The 20299-nt window shown below is 41.4% G+C and overlaps 1 protein-coding gene across 1 annotated transcript in view; it reads right to left on the bottom strand.

The window, feature by feature from the left end:
- IARS2 (isoleucyl-tRNA synthetase 2, mitochondrial) overlaps nt 1-20299 on the bottom strand; it is a 67834-nt gene that overhangs the window by 12650 nt on the left and 34885 nt on the right. Inside the window, exons 15-19 of the mRNA XM_058669194.1 lie at nt 16044-16152; nt 13206-13308; nt 12029-12154; nt 11021-11152; nt 10091-10197 (exon numbers count right to left, since the gene is read on the bottom strand). Of these exons, the coding sequence (XP_058525177.1) occupies nt 10091-10197; nt 11021-11152; nt 12029-12154; nt 13206-13308; nt 16044-16152 (577 nt within the window). The remainder of the gene's footprint in view (nt 1-10090; nt 10198-11020; nt 11153-12028; nt 12155-13205; nt 13309-16043; nt 16153-20299) is intronic.

The raw sequence follows: 20299 nt of genomic DNA, 5'->3' as shown, positions 1-20299 counted from the left end.
AGAGTCAATCTAATCAAGCACACTCAATATAAATTTTAATCAAGTCTGCCAAGGTTAAAGATAAAGAGAATATACTCAACGTTGCAAATGAAAGAAACAACACCTAAAAAGGCTGCAGACTTTTCAGCAGAAACCATACGGGTCAGAAGGGAGAAGGACAAGACTGAACAAAACAAGTACCAGCCAAGAATGCTGTACCCTAAACAAAGCCACTCTTTAGAAACAAGGGAGTGAGAAGGCCAAGTCCATCGAAAGCAAGAGAACCTGCCACCACCAGACCCATCTTACGTGAAACATTGAAGTTCTTGAAGCGGAAAGACAAACTAATGAATCAGAAGACAAGAAGACAACAGGAGAGTAAGAAACGCACTCGTAAGAGTAACTAAACAGACAAATCCAGAATGCTACAACACTGTAAGCATGGTATATTTATAATTCATAGCTTTAATAGGAAAATCAGAAAACAAAAGTGCAAATTCTTAAAAAAATGGAAAGTAGAGAAAGAAAAATGGAAAATCAAAATTTAAAAATGTGAGGTGGAATGGGGTGCAAATATAGAGTTTCTTCACTGAACGTATTTCTTTTCCTGTCTTTATACTGGATCTTAAGTTGCTATCATTCCAAAGTAACTTGATACAAGTAAAGATGTTTTTGATAAGACTCAGATAACAAAATAAAAACTTATAAAAGATTTACTGAAAATAAGAAGAAACAAGAGCACACATCCCTAGGGAAAAAATCCAAAAAGAAAGATTGTGAGAGGAATAAAAAAGAACTAGACAACAGGAATGGACATTTGGCCAAACAGTTAAGCTGCTGAACAGGCTGCTGACATCACAATATCATCTCTGCTCCCAACTCCAGTTTCGTGTTAATGTGTGTTCTGGGAGGCTCAGCAGTTAGGTTAATACCAGGCAAAAGGGAGAGCCACAAGCAGTTCCAGGTTCCTGGTTTTAGTCTGGCCACCCCAGCTTGTTGCAGGCTCAGGGGGACTGAACAATTGAATGGAATATATTTCCTTCCAGCCCCCTTCTGTCTTTGCCCTTCAAATATAATGAATATATATATTTTTAAAGGCAAAAGAAAAGTACTGACAAAAATGTAGAAAAAAGGATAAAACTTGGTAGGTACATAAATTAGCACAACCACTGTCAAAACAGTAGGGAGGTGACTCAAAAAGCCAAAAACAGAACCATTATATGATTCACAATCTCACCACCAACTATATATTCAAGATAAATGAAATCCGTGGGGGGAGGGTTTGGGGAGGGGCGGGGCGAATCACAGTGCATATAAAAATGTGTCACATAATGCAATGTAATTAATAAAAAAAAAGATAAATGAAATCACTATGTTAAAAAGTACAATTCCCAAATTTACTGCAGTGCTATTCAACAGCCAGTAGAGACAAATATCCATCAACTGATGATCAGATAAAGAAAATGCAGCATGCACACAGAATGGAATACTATGCAGCCATACAAAACGATGAAATCTTGTCATTTGCAGCAAGATGGAATTGGAAATCACTGTATTGAGCCAAGTAAGCACAAAAGATAGGAATGGTAGGGTCGGGCCCGGCGGCGTGGCCTAGCAGCTAAAGTCCTCACCTTGAACGCCCCGGGATCCCCTATGGGCGCCGGTTCTAATCCCGGCAGCTCCACTTCCCATCCAGCTCCCTGCTTGTGGCCTCAGAAGGCGGTCCAGGACGGCCCAGGACGGCCTAGGGCCTTGGGACCCTGCACCCACGTGGGAGACCTGGAGGAGGCTCCTGGCTCCTGGCTCCAGATCAGCACAGCACCAGTCGTTGCGGCTCACTTGGGGAGTGAATCATCAGATGGAGAATCTTCCTCTCTGTCTCTCCTCCTCTCTGTATATCTGACATTCTAATGAAAACAAATCCTCGAAAAAGAAAAAAAAAGAATGGTATGGTCTCACTTATATGTGTAGCATAAAGTTTTCTTGGGCCTGGCAGCATGGCCTAGCAGCTAAAGTCCTCGCCTTGAAAGCCCCGGGATCCCATATGGGCGCCGGTTCTGGTCCCAGCTGCTCCACTTCCCATCCAGCTCCCTGCTTGTGGCCTGGGAAAGCAGTTGAGGACGGCCCAATGCATTGGGACCCTGCACCCGCGTGGCAGACCCAGAGGAGGTTCCAGGTTCCCGGCATCGGATCGGCGCGCATCGGCCCGTTGCGGCTCACTTGGGGAGTGAAACATTGGATGGAAGATCTTCCTCTCTCTCTCCTCCTTTCTGTATATCCAGCTTTCCAATAATAATAAAATCTTTAAAAAAAAAAAAAAGAGTTATCTCACAGGATAAAAGAACAAAAATAGGGGAGACTCGCAAGATGGCCGACACAGGAGGAAGGCTGTGAGGGAGCTCACAGACAGAGAGGGCTAGAACGCGACAAAAGCTAAGTGGAGCAGCATAGAGCTGCAGGGAGAAGAACGTGAAGTTCCCTGGACAGGGTGGAGCCAAAAAAAATCCACATAACTCGGAAGAGCAACCAGGGAAAAACAAAACAAAACAAAACAAAAGGCAGGGAAAATGGCTTTCCGCTCCTGACCTGCTGAGTCACCTTTGAGTGCAGCCGCTGGGAGCTGCAGTTGACCCGCAGTCATCAGGACCAGCAGTCATCAGGACCCGCACCCGCAGCAGTCGCCAGGACCAACCAGGACCCATACCCGCCGCAGTCGCCAGGACCCGCTGGGACCCGCGCCCACCCTAGTCGCCAGGACCCGCCAGGACCTGCACCCGCCACGGTGGCCAGGAGACACACCTGCAGCAAGGGTCCTCACCAGAGGCAGAGGCAGACTGCAAGAACCTCAGGTTTGAGTGAGTTGGGTGGGGGCAGTGGTGGGTCGGAGGCTCCGAGAGTTGGCCCCCCAAGGGCACGCACAGAGCCTGAACATCCTTGGTGCTCATCTCCCCACTCCTCCCCCGCCGAGATTCCAGTGTCTGGGGACACAGGGCAAGTGCCTTGAAACTGTCAAAACTGTGTCTTGGAGGTGACGCACAGCGGTCCTGTGCGCTGAGGAGAAAGGCAAATGGCACACTGAATACTCCCCCGTGCCTTGCGGACTGGCACACAGCTGGGTGGTGCTGACCCACAGGAACCCGAGCACGCCTCTGGGCTGGGTGGGCCAGGGCGCACCTCCGGGCTGGGCGGTCCCCTGCCAGCGCTGGGGTGAGCGGTCCCACGCTGCTGGGGTGGGCGGGCCTGCGCAGGAGGTGCTTCCAGAGAGCACCTGGAACACCCCACACCCTATAGTCCCGTGCTTGGGAGACGCACCAGGAGGGCACTGCGGACCCGCATGCAGGAGGCGTTCCCAGAGAGCACCGGGAACCTCCACGCCCTGCAGTCCCTGGCACTAGGGACACACCGAGAAAGCACCTAGAATCCTTCGTGCCCTGTGATCCTGCACACAGGGGGCACGCACAGAGAGTGCCTTCATTCCCCCACGCCCTGTGGTCGCATACGTGTAGGGGACGAGCTGAGAGTGCGCTTGGAATCCGCTGGGCCCTGGAAGTGGCGCCCTGAGGTCCAGTGTACTGGAGACGCACCAAAAGTGCCTTGAAAATTCCCACACCCTGCTACCCCACGCCTGCAGACTCTGATCTCTACGGGATAGTGCTTGGAGACCCCTCAGCACGCTGGTGCCTAGGTCTCTCAAAAAAGAAACACTAACACAATGGGAAGAAATACCAGAAAAGATAATGATCCAGATGAGAGAGCCAACACCCTACCAATAAAGGATCAAAAGCCAATGTCTATTTCGGAGATGCGAGATGAAGACATGGAAGATCTACCAGACAAGGAATTTAAAAAAATAATGTTAAAATCTGTCAGAGACAATGAGAAGAATTGGGAGGACTTCAAGGAATTCAAGAACCACATAGCCTCAGAAATACAACAAATGAAAAGTAAAATCCTTGACTTAGAGCACAAAATTGAGAGCCTAACCAACAGAACAAATACAGCAGAAGAGAGGATCTCTGAAACGGAAGACACACAAAATGAACATACGCAGCTCATTAAACAGCTGGAGACAAGTCTGAACAAAGCCAATAAGACCATACAAGAAATGAAAGACAACCTCAGAAAATCGAATATTAGGATTATTGGCCTTCCTGAAGGAGTGAAAAGAGAGTCAGGAATGCAAATGGTGCTCGACGAAATTACATAGGAAAACTTCCAAAACACTTGGAACATGAACCTAGCCCAAATCCAGGACGGTCAGAGGACTCCCAGCAGATATGACCCAAAGCGATCTTCACCCAGACATATGGTGCTCAAGTTCCAATCCAACGAAGACAAAGAAAGAATCCTGAGACAAGTACGAAGCAGAGAAAAGATCACATACCGGGGAAAACCAATCAGAATCACTGCTGACTTCTCTGAAGAGACCTTACAAGCAAGAAGAGAATGGACAAAGATCTTCCAAATCCTGAATCAGAACAACTGTCAACCAAATATTGTACCCAGCAAAGATCTCATTCGTATTTGAGAACGAAATCAGACACTTTCATAGCAAAGAGAAATTAGAAGAACATGCCAGCACAAAACCAGCTCTACAAAATCTCCTTAGAAATGCACTAAATCCAGAAAAAAAGGAGGTGAATCATAAGCAAAGATGGCAAACAGGAAGGTCTCCCCACTAAAGTCCACACAAGGAAGGGCAATTACACAGATATCACACCCACAAAAACAAGTATGGCAGGGCAAAATCACAAGCTCTCAATTTTAACTCTTAACACAAATGGCCTGAACTCACCAATCAAAAGGCACAGATTAACAGAATGGATTATCAAACAGGACCCAAACATCTGTTGCCTACAAGAAACACATCTAACCAGAAAAGACTCTAAGAAACTGAAAGTGAAAGGTTGGAAAAAGATATTTCATGCCAATGGACAAGAAAAAAAGGCTGGGGTAGCTGTCTTAATTTCAGATGATGTGGACTTCAATCTGACACACATCAAAAAGGACAGGGAAGGACGTTATATATTGGTGAAGGGACTGATCCATCAGGAAGTAATTACCATTGTGAACATATATGCAACAAATTCAAACGCACCTAGCTACGTGAAGCAATTACTTACGGACTTAAGGGGAGACACAGATATGCACACAATAACAGTGGGTGATCTTAACACCCCGCTAACAACAATAGACAGATCAACAAAACAAAAACTCAACAAAGAAACAACAGAGCTCATACAATCAATAGAACAACTAGACTTGATAGATATTTATAGAATTTTTTATCCTAAGGCCACAGATTATACATTTTTTCCAGCAGTGCATGGCACCTTCTCCAGGATCGACCACATGATAGGACACAAAGCAAATCTAAATAACTTCAAAAAGATAGGTATCATACCATGTACCCTCTCAGACCACCACGGAATGAAACTGGAAATCAGCAATTCAAATTGCCCCAGAAAATACAGAAACTCTTGGAGGTTGAACAATATGCTATTAAATGAACAATGGGTCAGAGAAGAAATTAAAGATAAGATCAAAAAATTTATGGAAACCAATGAAAACTCTGACACAACATTCCAAAATTTGTGGGACACTGCCAAAGCAGTGCTATGGGGTAAACTCATCGCAATTGGAGCTCATGTCAAGGCCCAAGAGGTGCCAAATACAGGAACTAAACACACACCTACAGGAATTGGAAAAACAACAGCAGAAGAGCCCCACACACAATAGGAAACAAGAAATCATCAAAACAAGGGAGGAAATTAATCAGATAGAAATAAAAAAAAAACTATACACAAAATCAATGAATCAAAAAGCTGGTTTTTTGAGAAGATAAACAAGATAGACACCCCACTGGCCCGACTGACAAAGAAAAAACAAGAGAAGGCAAGAATTAACAGCATCAAAGATGAAAAAGGCAACATAACAACAGACACTGCAACCATTAAGGACATAATTAGAAATTATTACAAAGCACTGTACTCCAACAAATCAGAAGACCACCAAGAAATGGAAAAGTTCTTAGACTTCCACCACCTGCCAAAACTTAGCCCAGAGGCAAAAAACGACCTGAACAAACCCATAACTGAAGCAGAGATTCAATCAGTGATTAAAGACCTCCCAACAAAGAAAAGCCCAGGCCCAGACGGCTTAACTACAGAATTCTACAAAACATTCTGAACAGAACTAACCCCAATCCTCTACAAACTCTTCAAAACAATAGAAAAGGAAGCAACCCTTCCAAACTCATTCTATGAAGCCAACATTACCTTAATCCCAAAACCAGACAGAGAACCAACAGAGAAGGAAAACTACAGACCTATCTCTTCGATGAACATTGATGCTAAGATTCTCAACAAAATCCTAGCCAACAGACTTCAAAAACACATCAGACAGATCATTCATCCAGATCAAGTAGGATTCATCCCTGGAATGCAGGGATGGTTCAACATTCGGAAATCCATAAATGTGATACACCACATCCAAAAACTGAAAAACAAGAATCACATGATAGTATCAATAGATGCAGAAAAAGCTTTCGACAAAATCCAACACCACTTTCTTCTAAAAACCCTAACCAAGGTAGGCATAGATGGAAAAATCCACAACATAATTAAAGCCATATATGAAAAACCCAACGCCAGCATCATACTGAATGGAGAAAAACTGGAACCCTTCTCACTGAGATCCGGAACAAGACAGGGATGTCCACTTTCTCCACTACTATTCAACATAGTCCTAGAGGTACTCGCTGAGGCCATAAGACAAGAAAAAGAAATCAGAGGAATCCAAATGGGAAACGAAGAAGTCAAGCTCTCACTATACGCAGATGATATGATTCTTTATGTAGAAGAGCCAAGAGACTCAATACAAAGACTGCTAGAACTTATACGAGAGTTTGGTAAAGTGGCAGGGTACAAAATTAATGAACAAAAATCAACAGCCATAGTGTATGCGAACAACACCAAGATGGAAAAAGATTTAACCAGCAAGATACCATTCAAAATAACAGAGAAAAGTATGAAATATCTGGGAATAAATCTAACCAAAAATGTAGGAGACCTATTTGAAGAAAACTACAAACTACTTAAAAAAGAAATTGAACAAGACCTCAAAAGATGGAGTAACATCCCATGCTCCTGGATAGGTAAAATCAATATCATTAAAATGTCTATACTGCCAAAAGCAATATATACATTCAACGCAATCCCAATCAAATTGCCAAAAACATTCTTCATGGAACTGGAAACAATGATCCAAAGGTTCATCTGGAAGCACAAAAAACCACGGATAGCTAGAACCATCCTGAAGAACAGGAAGTTAGCAGGGGGAATCACAGTTCCGGACCTCTGGACATACTATAGGGCAGTGGTTATCAAAACAGCCTGGTACTGGCACAAAGACAGAGAGGAAGATCAATGGAGCAGAATAGAAACACCAGAAGGGAACCCAAACAGGTACAGCCAAATAATCTTTGACAAAAAGACAAACGACAATCCAGGCAAATGGGAAGGTCTGTTCAATAAATGCTGTTGGCACAACTGGTTAATAGCCTGCAGAAACAAAAAGATAGATCCACATCTCTCACCATACACTAAGATCAGATCTAAATGGATAACAGATCTAAACCTACATCCAGAAACCTTCAAACTTTTGGAAGAAAATGTTGAAAACACACTGCCATACTTAGGGGTAGGCCCTCACTTCCTAAAAAACACTCCAAAAGCAGTAGAAATCGAGACCAAAATAAACAATTGGGACCTCATCAAACTAAGAAGCTTCTGTACAGTGAGAGAAACAATCAACAAAGTAAAAAGGCAACCCACAGAATGGGAGAAGATCTTCGCCCACGACATAGGTGATAGAGGGCTAATCTCCAGAATATACAAAGAACTACAAAACAACCAAAATGTCAAAACAAACAAGCCACTCAAGAAATGGGCACGGGAAATGGGCAAACACTTCACAAAGGAACAAACCCAAATGGCAAATAAACATATGAAAAAATGCTCAAGTTCCCTGGCAATAAGGGAAATCCAAATTAAAACATCAATGAGGTACCACCTAACGCCAGTAAGACTGGCCCACATGAATAAAAGCACCAACAACACTTGTTGGCGAGGTTGTGGGGAAAAGGGAACCCTACTCCACTGCTGGTGGGGCTGCAGGCTGGTACAGCCTCTATGGAAATCAGTATGGAGAATATTCAAACAACTCAAAATCAACATACCGTGTGATCCAGCAATAGCACTCCTAGGAATATATCCAGAACACTTGTTTTATGAGAAACCAACATGCACTCCTAGGTTCATAGCAGCACAATCAGTAATTGCAAAAACATGGAAGCAGCCAAAATGCCCATCAGCAGAGGATTGGATAAGAAAGCTATGGTTCATCTACTCCATGGAATACTACTCAGCTATTAAAAAAAACAAAATGCAGTTCTTTGTGGCCAAATGGGCCAAACTGGAAACCATAATGCTAAGGGAAATGCGCCAATCCCAAAAGGTTAAATACCACATGTTTGCCTTAATTTAAGATGATATGATGTTATGTATATGTATGTTATATGTTGTGTATAAACTAAAATTGAAATGTCAATGAGGTGGTCACAGAAGGTAGTGAAGAACTCGCATTTACTTTTAACATATTGGTTACTCATTACTATGTCAGTTAATTCCATAATGATGTAACTTTTTGCTGATGGTATGTTGGAGCTTTTAATTGATCGGGATGATACTCTGCTGGCTCTGTCTTCAGACCAGAGAGGGTATACCTAAGAAGCCGTTGAACTTGACTGGACAATAAGATGTTGGACTCTATGTTTGGTATATGCTTGCAATGGGGGAATCCCAACTGAACTTGAACTGTGGTTATGCAACAAGGTGGAGGAATCCATCATGGCGGGAGGGTTTGGGGAGGGGTGGGGAGAACCCAAGTACCTATGAAACTGTGTCACATAATACAATGTAATTCATGAATTAAAAATAAAAAAAAAAAAAGAGAACAAAATAGCTGTTACCAGAGACTGGGGAGTATAGACAGAAGGCAGAGTGAAGGGTACAAAGGTATTAGATAGGAGATTATACTATTGTGTAATAAGATGACCTGAATTACTGTCATCCTAAGAAAATGTTAAATGTTTGTTTACCATGATTGTACATTACTGAGTGTATACAGATGATAAAACATCAATAGTATCCAAAAATATTTTAAAATTTTATGTCTCTAAAAAAAGAAAGAAAATGAGAGGAGAGGAGAATTGGGGAGAGAAGAGGAGAGGACAGGGGAAGAGAAGAGAAGGGAGAAGAAAGAGAGGAAAGAGGGAAAGAACAGAAAAACGAGGGGCTGTCACAGAAGCATTAACAGGCAAATCATCCTGGGGATCTGGACAGCTGGAATCCCATCCTCCCTAAGGAGTAGGAGCAAGTTCCGACTGCCCCACTTCTGATCCAGCTCTCCGCTTATGGCCTGGGAAAGCATGGGAGAAATTTCCAAGTCCTAGGGCCCCTGCACCTACATGGGAGACCCAGAAGGAAGATCCTGGCTCCTGGCTTCAGACAGCCTTAGCTCTGGCTATTGCAGCCATTTGGGGAGTGAACCAGCAGAGAGAAGACCTCTGTCCCCGTCTCCCCTTCTTTCTCTGTAAAACCTACCCTTCAGATAAAAACAAACAAATTTTAGAAAAAAAAAAGCACTTAACATCAAGCCTTCCACAGACTATAAATAATATTACACAGTGTTCTTAAGAAATTTCTTGTATTTTTGTCTCTTCAATTAAAGATCTGGAAATTCCTGAAAACAGTATTATGTTTACTCTCTCACGTTAGCAACTATTACTTAATGAATACACTCTGTATTAAACCCCACTAGGTGTTTTATGTATATTATCTCTTTTCATTCTCAAAAGTATATTATATATGATTATCCTTAAAGATGAAACTTGCACAAGTTGCCCCAAATCATGAAGCTAAGAAGTAGTAGGTCAAAACGCAGAATCACACTTGATTCCAGATCCCAACTATGTCCCCAACATTTGCCAAACGCAAACTAGACACTTAGTAGAAATCTGTCGAGCACTTTAACGTTTAGTCATACCTACCTGTCTTTGATTATGCTGAAATAAAAGTTGGAGAGCTCTCTTGTATAAAATGCTCTCAATAGCCGAGTAACTTTTCCAAAATCATATTGTTTATACGACTCAGAAATCTAGGTAACAAAAGCAAAACAAATGTGGAAGCTGAGATAAACAACTGAACATGAAAATCACCAGGATCAAAATAGGTTTCAAAAGCAGACAAACAAAAATTAGGGACAAAACAAAAAAATTCTTCAGAGTCTTTCAAACATCATTTCTGAAAAAAAAAATTCATATACTCAAAAAAACTGTTTGTTCTCTAGGGTCTACAAAAGAACACTTACCATGAGAGAGGATCAGGATTTAAATGATGAAGTTACATTTTTAAAACAGCCTGGAGTAAAGGTTACCGACTATCCACGAATGTTCCCTCATTTATACCTAATCAATTACTGATTTAGGTAAAAATCAGCATTTATGCTTCTAACTTAAGTGTATCCTGAAGCAAAAGGCATCTCCAATTTTTGACAAGACACAAACTATCTGTGCTTTTATATAAATAATGTTTTACAAAACACAAAAGTCACTTCAGTTATTTTTATATTTTATTCCATAGAGCACTTTTGTAGGTAAGTAAAGTGCAACTCTTACTAGAGTTCGTCTTGTTGAACAAATAAAGTTACTTTCAAAAGATTAAAAAAAAAAAAAACTGTCCTAATGCCAAGCAGGACCTACAGCTCCCCGACATCGCTCTCTCTTGAGAACTTAGGACGAATGCTGGAACACTTCACAACTGGTCGAAGTAGACAGAACAGAATTCAGCAAGCGTAATTTATCAAGAGTATGACAGCAACTATTCCTAACAAGACTTGTTCAACACAGATGAAACTAAAATTTTAACAAACAAGAATACTGATATTGCTGTTTTCCAAAAGCCTATTGTTTCACACTTACCTTGCTTGCTAAGTCCTGAAGTAAGTGTAGCATATATTGGTCTATGACATACATATTGTCCACAGGGACAGAATCTGTTTCAGGGTTGAAATCAGCCAAATTACCCAAAAGAAAACGGAGTGTATTCCTAAGCTGTTCATGGTGAGAAAAAAATAACAGTTAAAGTTTATGAGAGGTTATTGATTTTTACTGAAAACTTTCTATTTTATAACCACCTAAGTTTCATCCAACTCTGAGAACTTTAACGGGCTATGTTTCTTATCATATCATTCCTAAGTAAGACTACACATGCAAACAAAAAGCAAACAGAAAACTCCAAAACTCACATTCCAATAGCTTATTTTTGGATCCACAGTTGAAGACTGAATACCCAATTTATTTATTTATAATATTAGAACAACAATCACCTTTTAGTATCCTAGTTTATCCGTAGGTGAGAATGTTATTTCAACTTCTTTGCAGATGAAAACGATGGCAAAAGGAAGGCACAGCTCGAGACGCTAGTCTCTGTTTGGGGGTCCCTGGGTTCAATCCCAGCTCTGCCTCTGATCCCAGCCTCTGGCTAATAAACTCACTAGCACATGCAGCTGATAGCATAAGTAGTGGGGTTCCCACCCAACTTTCCCACATGGGACACCTCAATTGAATTCCAGACTCCTAAACTTGGTTTGGCCATGCCACAACAGTTTGGGTTTAAGAAGCGAACCAGTAGATAGAAGATATGTTTCTATGTCTTTCAAACAAATTAAACAAAAAAAAATTTTGTAAATAGAATAAATGTAAACTTATTAAGTACTCAAAATGTATGCAAAATTAATGCAAAATTGTATATGACACAATGTGTAAAATGTAAAAATGTTATATGATATTATTATACATATCAATAATCTTAAATTAACAGAGGAAATTTTACAATGTTCACAACCTATCATTTTCAAGTAAAATGTATCTCATTTTTATAAACGATAATTTAGAAAACTTCTCATTAAGAAGAATAACGATGCTAACCTTGCTAATATCATCCCTGGCAGCACTGAGGGCAGATGGACCAATCGTCACTTCAGTGAAGACATTAGATTCAGCTACCCACCAGCGAAGAACATCAGCACCATAGGGAGGCTCTTTGTTCTGATCCTTTCGATTGAAAAAAAAATACGAAGACTTTTAATTTCAACTAACAGAAAAAATATTTTATTTCACTACAATGAAATACAGGCAGGAAATCTCAAATCAAGACTATTCAAAAGAATACATTCTGTAATCTTAATATATTCAACAGACTGATGCTAACACATGTCATGTCTGAATCTACCTGTCTTAGTGTTTATGCACAAGGCAGTATGCAGTGTCCCCATGCTGGGTCAGGGGGAGGAGATGGACTGCCTGCCTCCCCTTTGAACCTTCACTGCCTAGCAACTCATACTCAAACCACAACTGATTACAGGAAAGGAAACAGTCAAAAGTAATAGCACTAAAGTAACAGTCATAATTCCTTTTATGAAAGCAACTCAAAAAAAAAAAAAACCCATCACAGGTGATTAATTTGAGATTTGATGTGACATTCAAGTAAAAACAATTTCCAAGTATATAATAATGAAATATGCATTTACGTAAAAGTTGTAATCTCATTCATTTCTTATACAATTCTCTTTTAACTGCAAAATTAGTTTACATTTTAAACACTCAGATGGGGCCAATGTGGTGACCTAACAAAGTAACTGATTTCCAACACTGGCATCCCATATGGGTGGGATTCACTTCTGATTCAACTAGTGGATAAAGCAACAGAAAGTGGCCCAATTCCTTGCACTCCTACCAAGCCTCATGGGTGACTTGGAGGAAGCTTCCAGCCATTGGCCATTTGGGGAATGAATCCATGCATCTGTCTCTCTGACTTTGTCTCTCTCTCTATCTCTGTAAACTCTGTCTTTAAAATAAATAAATAAATTTTGTGTAAAAAGTCATCAATTAAAAAAGAAACAGTACGATTCAGGACCTAACCAGAAACCCTGACTTGAAATGACTCAAAAGGCCATAATCTTTTTTTTATTAGGATCATATATTATATAATAATCTGTTTTTTGGTTAGCTTTTCTAACACACTGAAATAACTATATTAAGAGTTCTGGTTATCAACTCTAGAAATTAGAATATAAATATAATGAGATTTTAGGAAGCCACCTACTTGCCCTCCATTGATGACAACATCAGGATTAACAACATTTCCCAGAGACTTAGACATCTTTTCACCCTTTTCTCCAAGGGTAAACCCATGAACAACCACTGTCCTAGGAAGATAAACCAGATGATCTTAGTAAGCTCAATTATACTTCTAAAGACAAATGACAGCTTAAAAAAAGTATATCTTAACTGGAACAGAAAACAAGATTTTTCTTAACAGATTAAAGCTTTTTTGGAAAGACTTTTAGCAGCTTACTTATTGTGAACACAAAACAGGAAACTGCCTACTTCAACACAGAAAAACTTCCAATGTTTTCATGTACTAAATCAATTATTTCCTGAGCTAGTGAAATAAACTACTTTTGATCACTCAAGTAACCAGTAAGAGTATCTTCAAGTATAGATTATCCCGTCAAAGTTATCATAGTCAATTTAAGAAAAACTAATTATCTCCTGCATTAATAAAAAAAAAATTACTTAGTTGAAAGCCAAAGCAACAAAGAACAGAGAGATATCCTCCAACCGTAATGCTCTGGGAGACACGCTCAAGGCCAGGATATGGATCCCCTCCAGGGTACAGGAGTCCAAGCACTTGGGCCATCTTTTCTGCTTTCCCAGGCACATTAGCAGGGAGCTGGATTGGTAGTAGAGTAGCTGGGATTCAAACCAGCACCCACATGAGATGTCAGTGCCGCAAGCGAGAATCACAGTGCTGGTATGTGGTGGAGCAGGCGTTGTTGGCTCTTCAAAGCATGTTAGGCTAACAGCATAGCATGCAAATTGCTTTGCTGCAAGTTTTCATTGTAAGGCAGCAAAAATCGACATTTATTTAAGTTATTTTAAACTGGGCAATATTCCATTAGAACCTCAAAAGTTGTTTTCAAGTGAACTGTGAAACAAAATGTTTAATTTTAAAATGCTTTGGTTTCACCGTAGTAATTTGAACACATACACACACACAAATATATATAAAAACAATTAGCATATACGATAAAATGAATTTTCTCCACATTTATTTATTTAAAAGCTGCTACTAAGGTAATGTTGTCTTGGGAAGGAAGGAAACGGAGTCACAAGTAAATTCTTTTAAACTGAAAAAAGAAAATGAGAAGTTAAATCATAATTGTAAAGTGGGGACTTAGTGATTTTTATTGGAAACTCCTGCAGATCTGCCTTGCAGGAATGAACAGAAGCGCTGTCATGGAGGAGAAGGTCCGTCTCCAATAACACTTTCCTGACATTGTTCTGCTAAAGCTTGGATAAAATTTCTCAAAATACTCACGTAATAAGCAGAAACTACTGTTCTCTGGCTCTCCAGAAAATTAAATACCCTGCTTATAAGCATACCAAAAACTGTTGCTATGACCACTGCTTTTGCTTTGACTGGGTAACTTCTAGTTCTTGGTAATCACTACTTTGATGGTGATGTGCCTTTAGGATCGTAAGACTAAAGCCATGTATCCTCTCCTGTTGCAATTTTTTTTTTTTTTAAGATTTATTATTAGGACCAGCATGGTGGCGAGTTAAGCTGTTTACTGCAATGCAGATATCCCTTATGGGCACTGGCTGAAGACCCAGATGCTCCCCTTTTGATAACAGCTCCCCAATGTACCAGGGAAAAGCTGCGGAAGATGGCCCAAGTACTTGGGCCCTGCTACTCCATGGGAGTAGATGATGAAGTTGCTGGCTCCTGGATTCAGCCTCATCCATCTACAGCCATTACAATCATGTGAGATGTGAGCCAGCACATGGAAGATCTCTCTCTCTCCCCATCTAACTCTACCTTTTGAAATAAATAAATATTTTTTAAAACAGGGTGGAGGCGGCATTGCGGCAGTTAAGCCATTGCCTGCAATGACAGTATCATATAGAAACACCTGTTCAAGCCCTGATTGCTCCACTTCTCATCCAGCTTCATGCTTCTGCCCTGGTGAAGAGCAGAGCCCAAGTGACCTGACCTCTGCCACCCACATGGGAGATCTAGATAAAGTCCCAGTCTTGCTTTTGCAGTCACTTGGAAAGTAAGTCAGTTAATCAAAGACCTTTCTCCATGAACTCTGCCTCAAAATCAATAAGCCTTTCTAAAAATGTATGTATATGCACGCATATGTCTATGTATTTATTTGAAGGGTAAGGAAACAGAGAAGAGATAAAGAGAAATACATTGCCTATTCTCCAACTGGGAGCAACAACAGAAAGTCACATTGAAAGCAGAGCAGCTAAGGCTGGAAGTGGCACTGATACGGGATGCCCACACAAGGCTTAACTCCATCCTCACAACACAGACTTCTGTTACAAACGTCTCAAGAAACATCTCAAGGATAGATGTTGTGGTGATGCCAGCTAAGCTTGGTATGCTCATATCCCTTTGATGAGTGCCAAATTGAGACTCAGCTAGTCTACATTTTAATAATGCAACTGGAAAGGTAGAAGATAATAGCCTAAGTACTTCGGAGTCCTGTCATCCACAAGGAAAACCAGGATGCAGTTCCAGGCTTCTGGTTTCATCCTGGCCCATGCCTGACTGGTTTTTTGTTTGTTTTAAATATTTATTTTTATTGGAAAGTCAAATACACAGAGAGGAGGGGAGAGAGAGAGAGAGAGAAAGATCTTCCGTCCACTGGTTCACTCCCCAAGTGGCCGCAACAGCCAAAGTAGGACAAGGAGACTAGCTTTGGTTGATGCCTGAATTGTGCTGAACCTACCACTTCATCTCACTGTGTTTGTCATCACAACACATGTCCTTTTAAGACCCATCAACACAGTGCTTCACATGTTCGCAAATACTTAGGAGAGGTACGCAAAGAATGCAGATTTGCTTAGTTCAGGTATAAATACTTACTTAAAAGGTGCTTTTTTCCTTGTTGCCACACTTGTTAATAAAGAAGACTGAAACCATCCTCCAAGCTGATCTTTTCCTTCCAAATATAAATCTGCTCTTTGATCAGTACCTGAAATCCATACATATACACACAATTTAATTAAAATAAGAAAACAAAAATGAGGTTGTATCAATGTTGAAATAAAATCAATCACTATCAAGCTCTACCCATTGCATTCACATGAACTCTTACCCTCAATGACAGTTTGATAATCAACATAAATATAACTTTTCCCCAGCTGTAGATAATTACCTAGGTTTACCCTGTACCTAGGCAACTGTTACACTGCTGGGAGAAAATCCACCAACAGCTGGCTCCGGTTCTGGGCCAGGTTAATGCCAATTCTGTGTTAACTGTATCAGTTTGCCATCACAGATGCTTTATTTATTTATTTTTTTATTAAGATTTAGAGGAATGGGGGTGGAAAACCCACCATGCCACCATGGATGCACGCTGGCCAGGGCCACCCCACTGCCATCACCATCACCATCACCATCACCATCACCATCACATCCTTGCGGAGGGAAGTGGTGTGCACTGCTAGAAGTAGGGGACTGCAGACAGGTCACAATGGGGGCCACTAACAGCTTGACATGTATTAAATTATTTCTGGGGGAGTCCACAGACCAGGCCACTATACCCATAGGTAACTGAGATAGCTGAAATGAGTTAGATCAGAAAGGGGAATCTTTAGGGCTATCCTGGGTCAGTCCTAAGCACCCACATGCATGTACAACAGCCAGGACTGGGGGTGGGCTGCACCAGGCTAGGCTGCAGGATCAACCAGCAAGAGCTGGGATTAGAAGTAGTCTGGGCAGGGCTAAACCTCTGCACCAACTGACATATACAAAAGCAGGTGCTGGTGGCAGGCCAAGTTGGACTGAGTTGCAGAATCCACTGGCGAGAGTAGGGGTTGGGGGCAGGCCAGGTAGGGAAACTTTGGGTACGCTCCCGCTAAGGCACAACCAACCAGCAGAGTGCATGAGAGCCAGGGTTAGTGGTGAGTGTGTTGGGTTAAGCCACAGCTTCCATTGAGAACAGGGGCTGGGGGTGAGAAAGGCAGGAGTTCGTAGAGGTCCTGCAAACAGGCAGCAGCACCCATCAGTGAGCACAGCAACTGAGGCTGGGAGTAGGCCAGGCTAGGTCACAACACCCACTGGTACATGCAAGAAGTGGGGCTGGAGCCAACTGGGTTGCAATTGGCTGCAACAACTCCTAACACACATGAAAACTGGGACAGGGAGCAGGCGAGTAGGGGTTCTTTGAGGTAACCCCAATTTGGCTGCAGGACTCCGCAGTACATGCAAGAGCAAAGCCTGCGGGCTGGGTTACATCACCCACTGGATTGCATCAGAGTTGGGACTGGAGTTTGTTTGTTTTTTTTTTTTTTTTTAACATCTATTTATTGCAATTGGAAAGGCAGATTTACAGAGAGAAGGAAAGACAGACAGAAAGATCCTCCATCCACTGGTTTACTCCGCAAGTGGCTGGAGCAGAGCTGATCTGAAACAAGCTTTCTCCCGGTCTCCAAAATGGGTGCAGAGTCCCAAGGCTTTGGGCCATCCTCCACCACTTTCCCAGGCCACAAGCAGGGTGATGGATGGGAAGCAGAGCAGTCAGGACAGGAACTAGTTCCCACAGAGGATCCCAGCACTTGCAAGGCGAGGATTTAGCCACTGGGCCATTGTGCCAGGCCCTGAAGGCTCTTTTTAAAGAGGAAAAAAAAATATGGTGGTATGACATACATACATGATAAACATTACTGATCTATAAGAAAACTGAAATCCTGTCTTATGCAATATAAAAATGGAAATTATGCTTAGTGAAATAAGCAAACCCAAAAAGACAAATACCATTTTTTCTCTCATTTGTATATGAAAAAGTATTTTTTAAAAATCCTAAATATCCCAGAGTGAAATTGACATCTTTTGATTTATCACTTATAACCCTTGGCTATATTCAGGTATAACAGCAGTCTTTCTACATTTTACTTGTAAAACACAATATTTAGCGAAGTACTAATCCTGTGGTCATAAGGAAAAGTCAAAGTATGTTATGACAAATTTTTTTTTTAAAGAGAAAGCAGACAGGGAGATAAAGAAGTATCCTAATGCACTTAGGACTGTATCTTTGAAATGTATGAAATCCGATCTCTTCACAATAAAAGTATTTTTTTAAGAAGATGCCAGCCTTTTAAGGAAACTTCATACTATTCTGCACAATCGCTGCACCAATTTATATTCCTACCACAGTCTGTAAGAGCTCCTTTTTCTCCACATTGGCACCAACATTTGTCATTATTAGGCCTTTTCATAATAACAATTCTAAATTGGGTACAATGATACTTCACTGTAGCTTTGATTTGTATTTCTTTGATAGCCATTAGTGTTACACATTTTTTCTCAATTTTTTGACTATGTGAATTTCTAAGAAAGTCTGTTTATCCCAGTTTGCTATCCAGGTGGGAGACGGTGGTGATGGCTCAAGCACTCCCACCCATCTGGGAGACACAAACCGAGTTTAACTGAGTTTCTTCATCCTAGTTTTGGGTAGGCTCATGTTTAGGAAGGGACTCAGAAAGTGACAGACCGATCTGTCTCTCTTTGCTTCTCAAAGAAATTTGAAGCAACTATTAATTTTTCTGCTGATTTAACTTGTTCATACAGCTCCTGTAATTACATATATATGTAAGTTCATATATATAAGTTCAATATATATTGGATATACTTATGTATATCTATATATATACATATATATTCAAAGGAAGTAAAATCAACATGTCAGTTACCTGTACTCATACATTTATTGTTGCAATATTCATATTGGCTAAAACTTATAAACAGCCTAGATATCCATCATATGGATAAATGGATGACGGAAATTAAACAATGAAATATTTCTGAGGCATAAAAGGCATGACATCATTTGCTGCAAAACTAATAGAACTAAAGACAAGAGACAAAGCCAGAAACAGACATAAGAACTATACGTCCTTTCTTAATGCAGAAGCTAAAAATGGGTCAATCTGGTTATAGACTAGTGAATGCTACAGTCTGGGAAATCGAGGACAACAGAGGGAGATTAGACACTAGATACCGAAACACAAATGGAAGAATAAAATCTGGAGGTCTATAGCACAATGGAGGAACTACAGCTCAATACGATTATCTGATGAACTGCTGAAAGGGCGGATTTTGAATATTCTGAACACGGGGCGATGATAAGGAGACAGGGTGTTGAATGCCTGGTTTAACCATCACATACTGCATACTCCTGCATGCAGTGGAATGTTTGTTCCATTGTACACCAGAAATATGTGGTATTACTAGCTGTCAATTAAAAATATTTTTAAGGGTCTGGCCTGGTAGCCTAGTGGCTGAAGTCCTTGCCTTGCAATGCACCAGATCCCATATAGGTGCTAGTTCTTGTCCCAACTGCTCCACTTCCCATCCAACTCAATGATTTGAGTCTGGGAAAGCAGTGGAGGATGGTCCAAAGCCTTGGGGCCCTGCACTAATGTGGGGGACCCAGAAGAAGCTCCTGGCTCCTGGCTTCAGATTGGCGCAGCCCCAGCCATTGTGGCCACTTGGGGAGAGAATCCGCTGGTAGAAGATCTTTCTTGGTCTCTTCCTCTCTGTAAATCTCCCTTTCCAATAAAAACAACAGCAATCATAGGGCCTGGCATTTAGGCTCAATGGCTAATCTTTTTTTTTTTTTAAAGATTTATTTACTTTTATTACAAAGTCAGATATACACAGAGGAGGAGAGATAGAGAGGAAGATCTTCCGTCCGATGATTCACTCCCCAAGTGAGCCGCAACGGGCCGGTGCGCGCCGATCCGATGCCGGGAACCTGGAACCTCTTTCGGCTCTCCCACACGGGTGCAGGGTCCCAATGCATTGGGGCTGTGCTCGACTGCTTTCCCAGGCCACAAGCAGGGAGCTGGATGGGAAGTGGAGCTGCCGGGATTAGAACCAGCGCCCATATGGGATCCCGGGGCGTTCAAGGTGAGGACTTTAGCTGCTAGGCCACGCCGCCGGGCCTGCAATAGCTAAATCTTTACTCTACAAGTGCCAGGACCCCACGTAGGAGCTGATTCGTGTACTGGCTGCTCCACTTCCCTTCCAAATCCCTGCTTATGGCCTGAGAAAGCAGTGGACAGCCCAAAAACCTTGGAATTCTGCATCTGCATGGAAGATCTGGAAGAAGCTCCTGG

Source organism: Ochotona princeps, chromosome 10 (genome assembly GCF_030435755.1).
Source record: "Ochotona princeps isolate mOchPri1 chromosome 10, mOchPri1.hap1, whole genome shotgun sequence".
Classification (NCBI taxonomy): Eukaryota; Metazoa; Chordata; class Mammalia; order Lagomorpha; family Ochotonidae; genus Ochotona; species Ochotona princeps.
The sequence above is the reverse complement of the archived record's forward strand: the minus strand, read 5'-3'. Positions and strand labels throughout refer to the sequence as shown.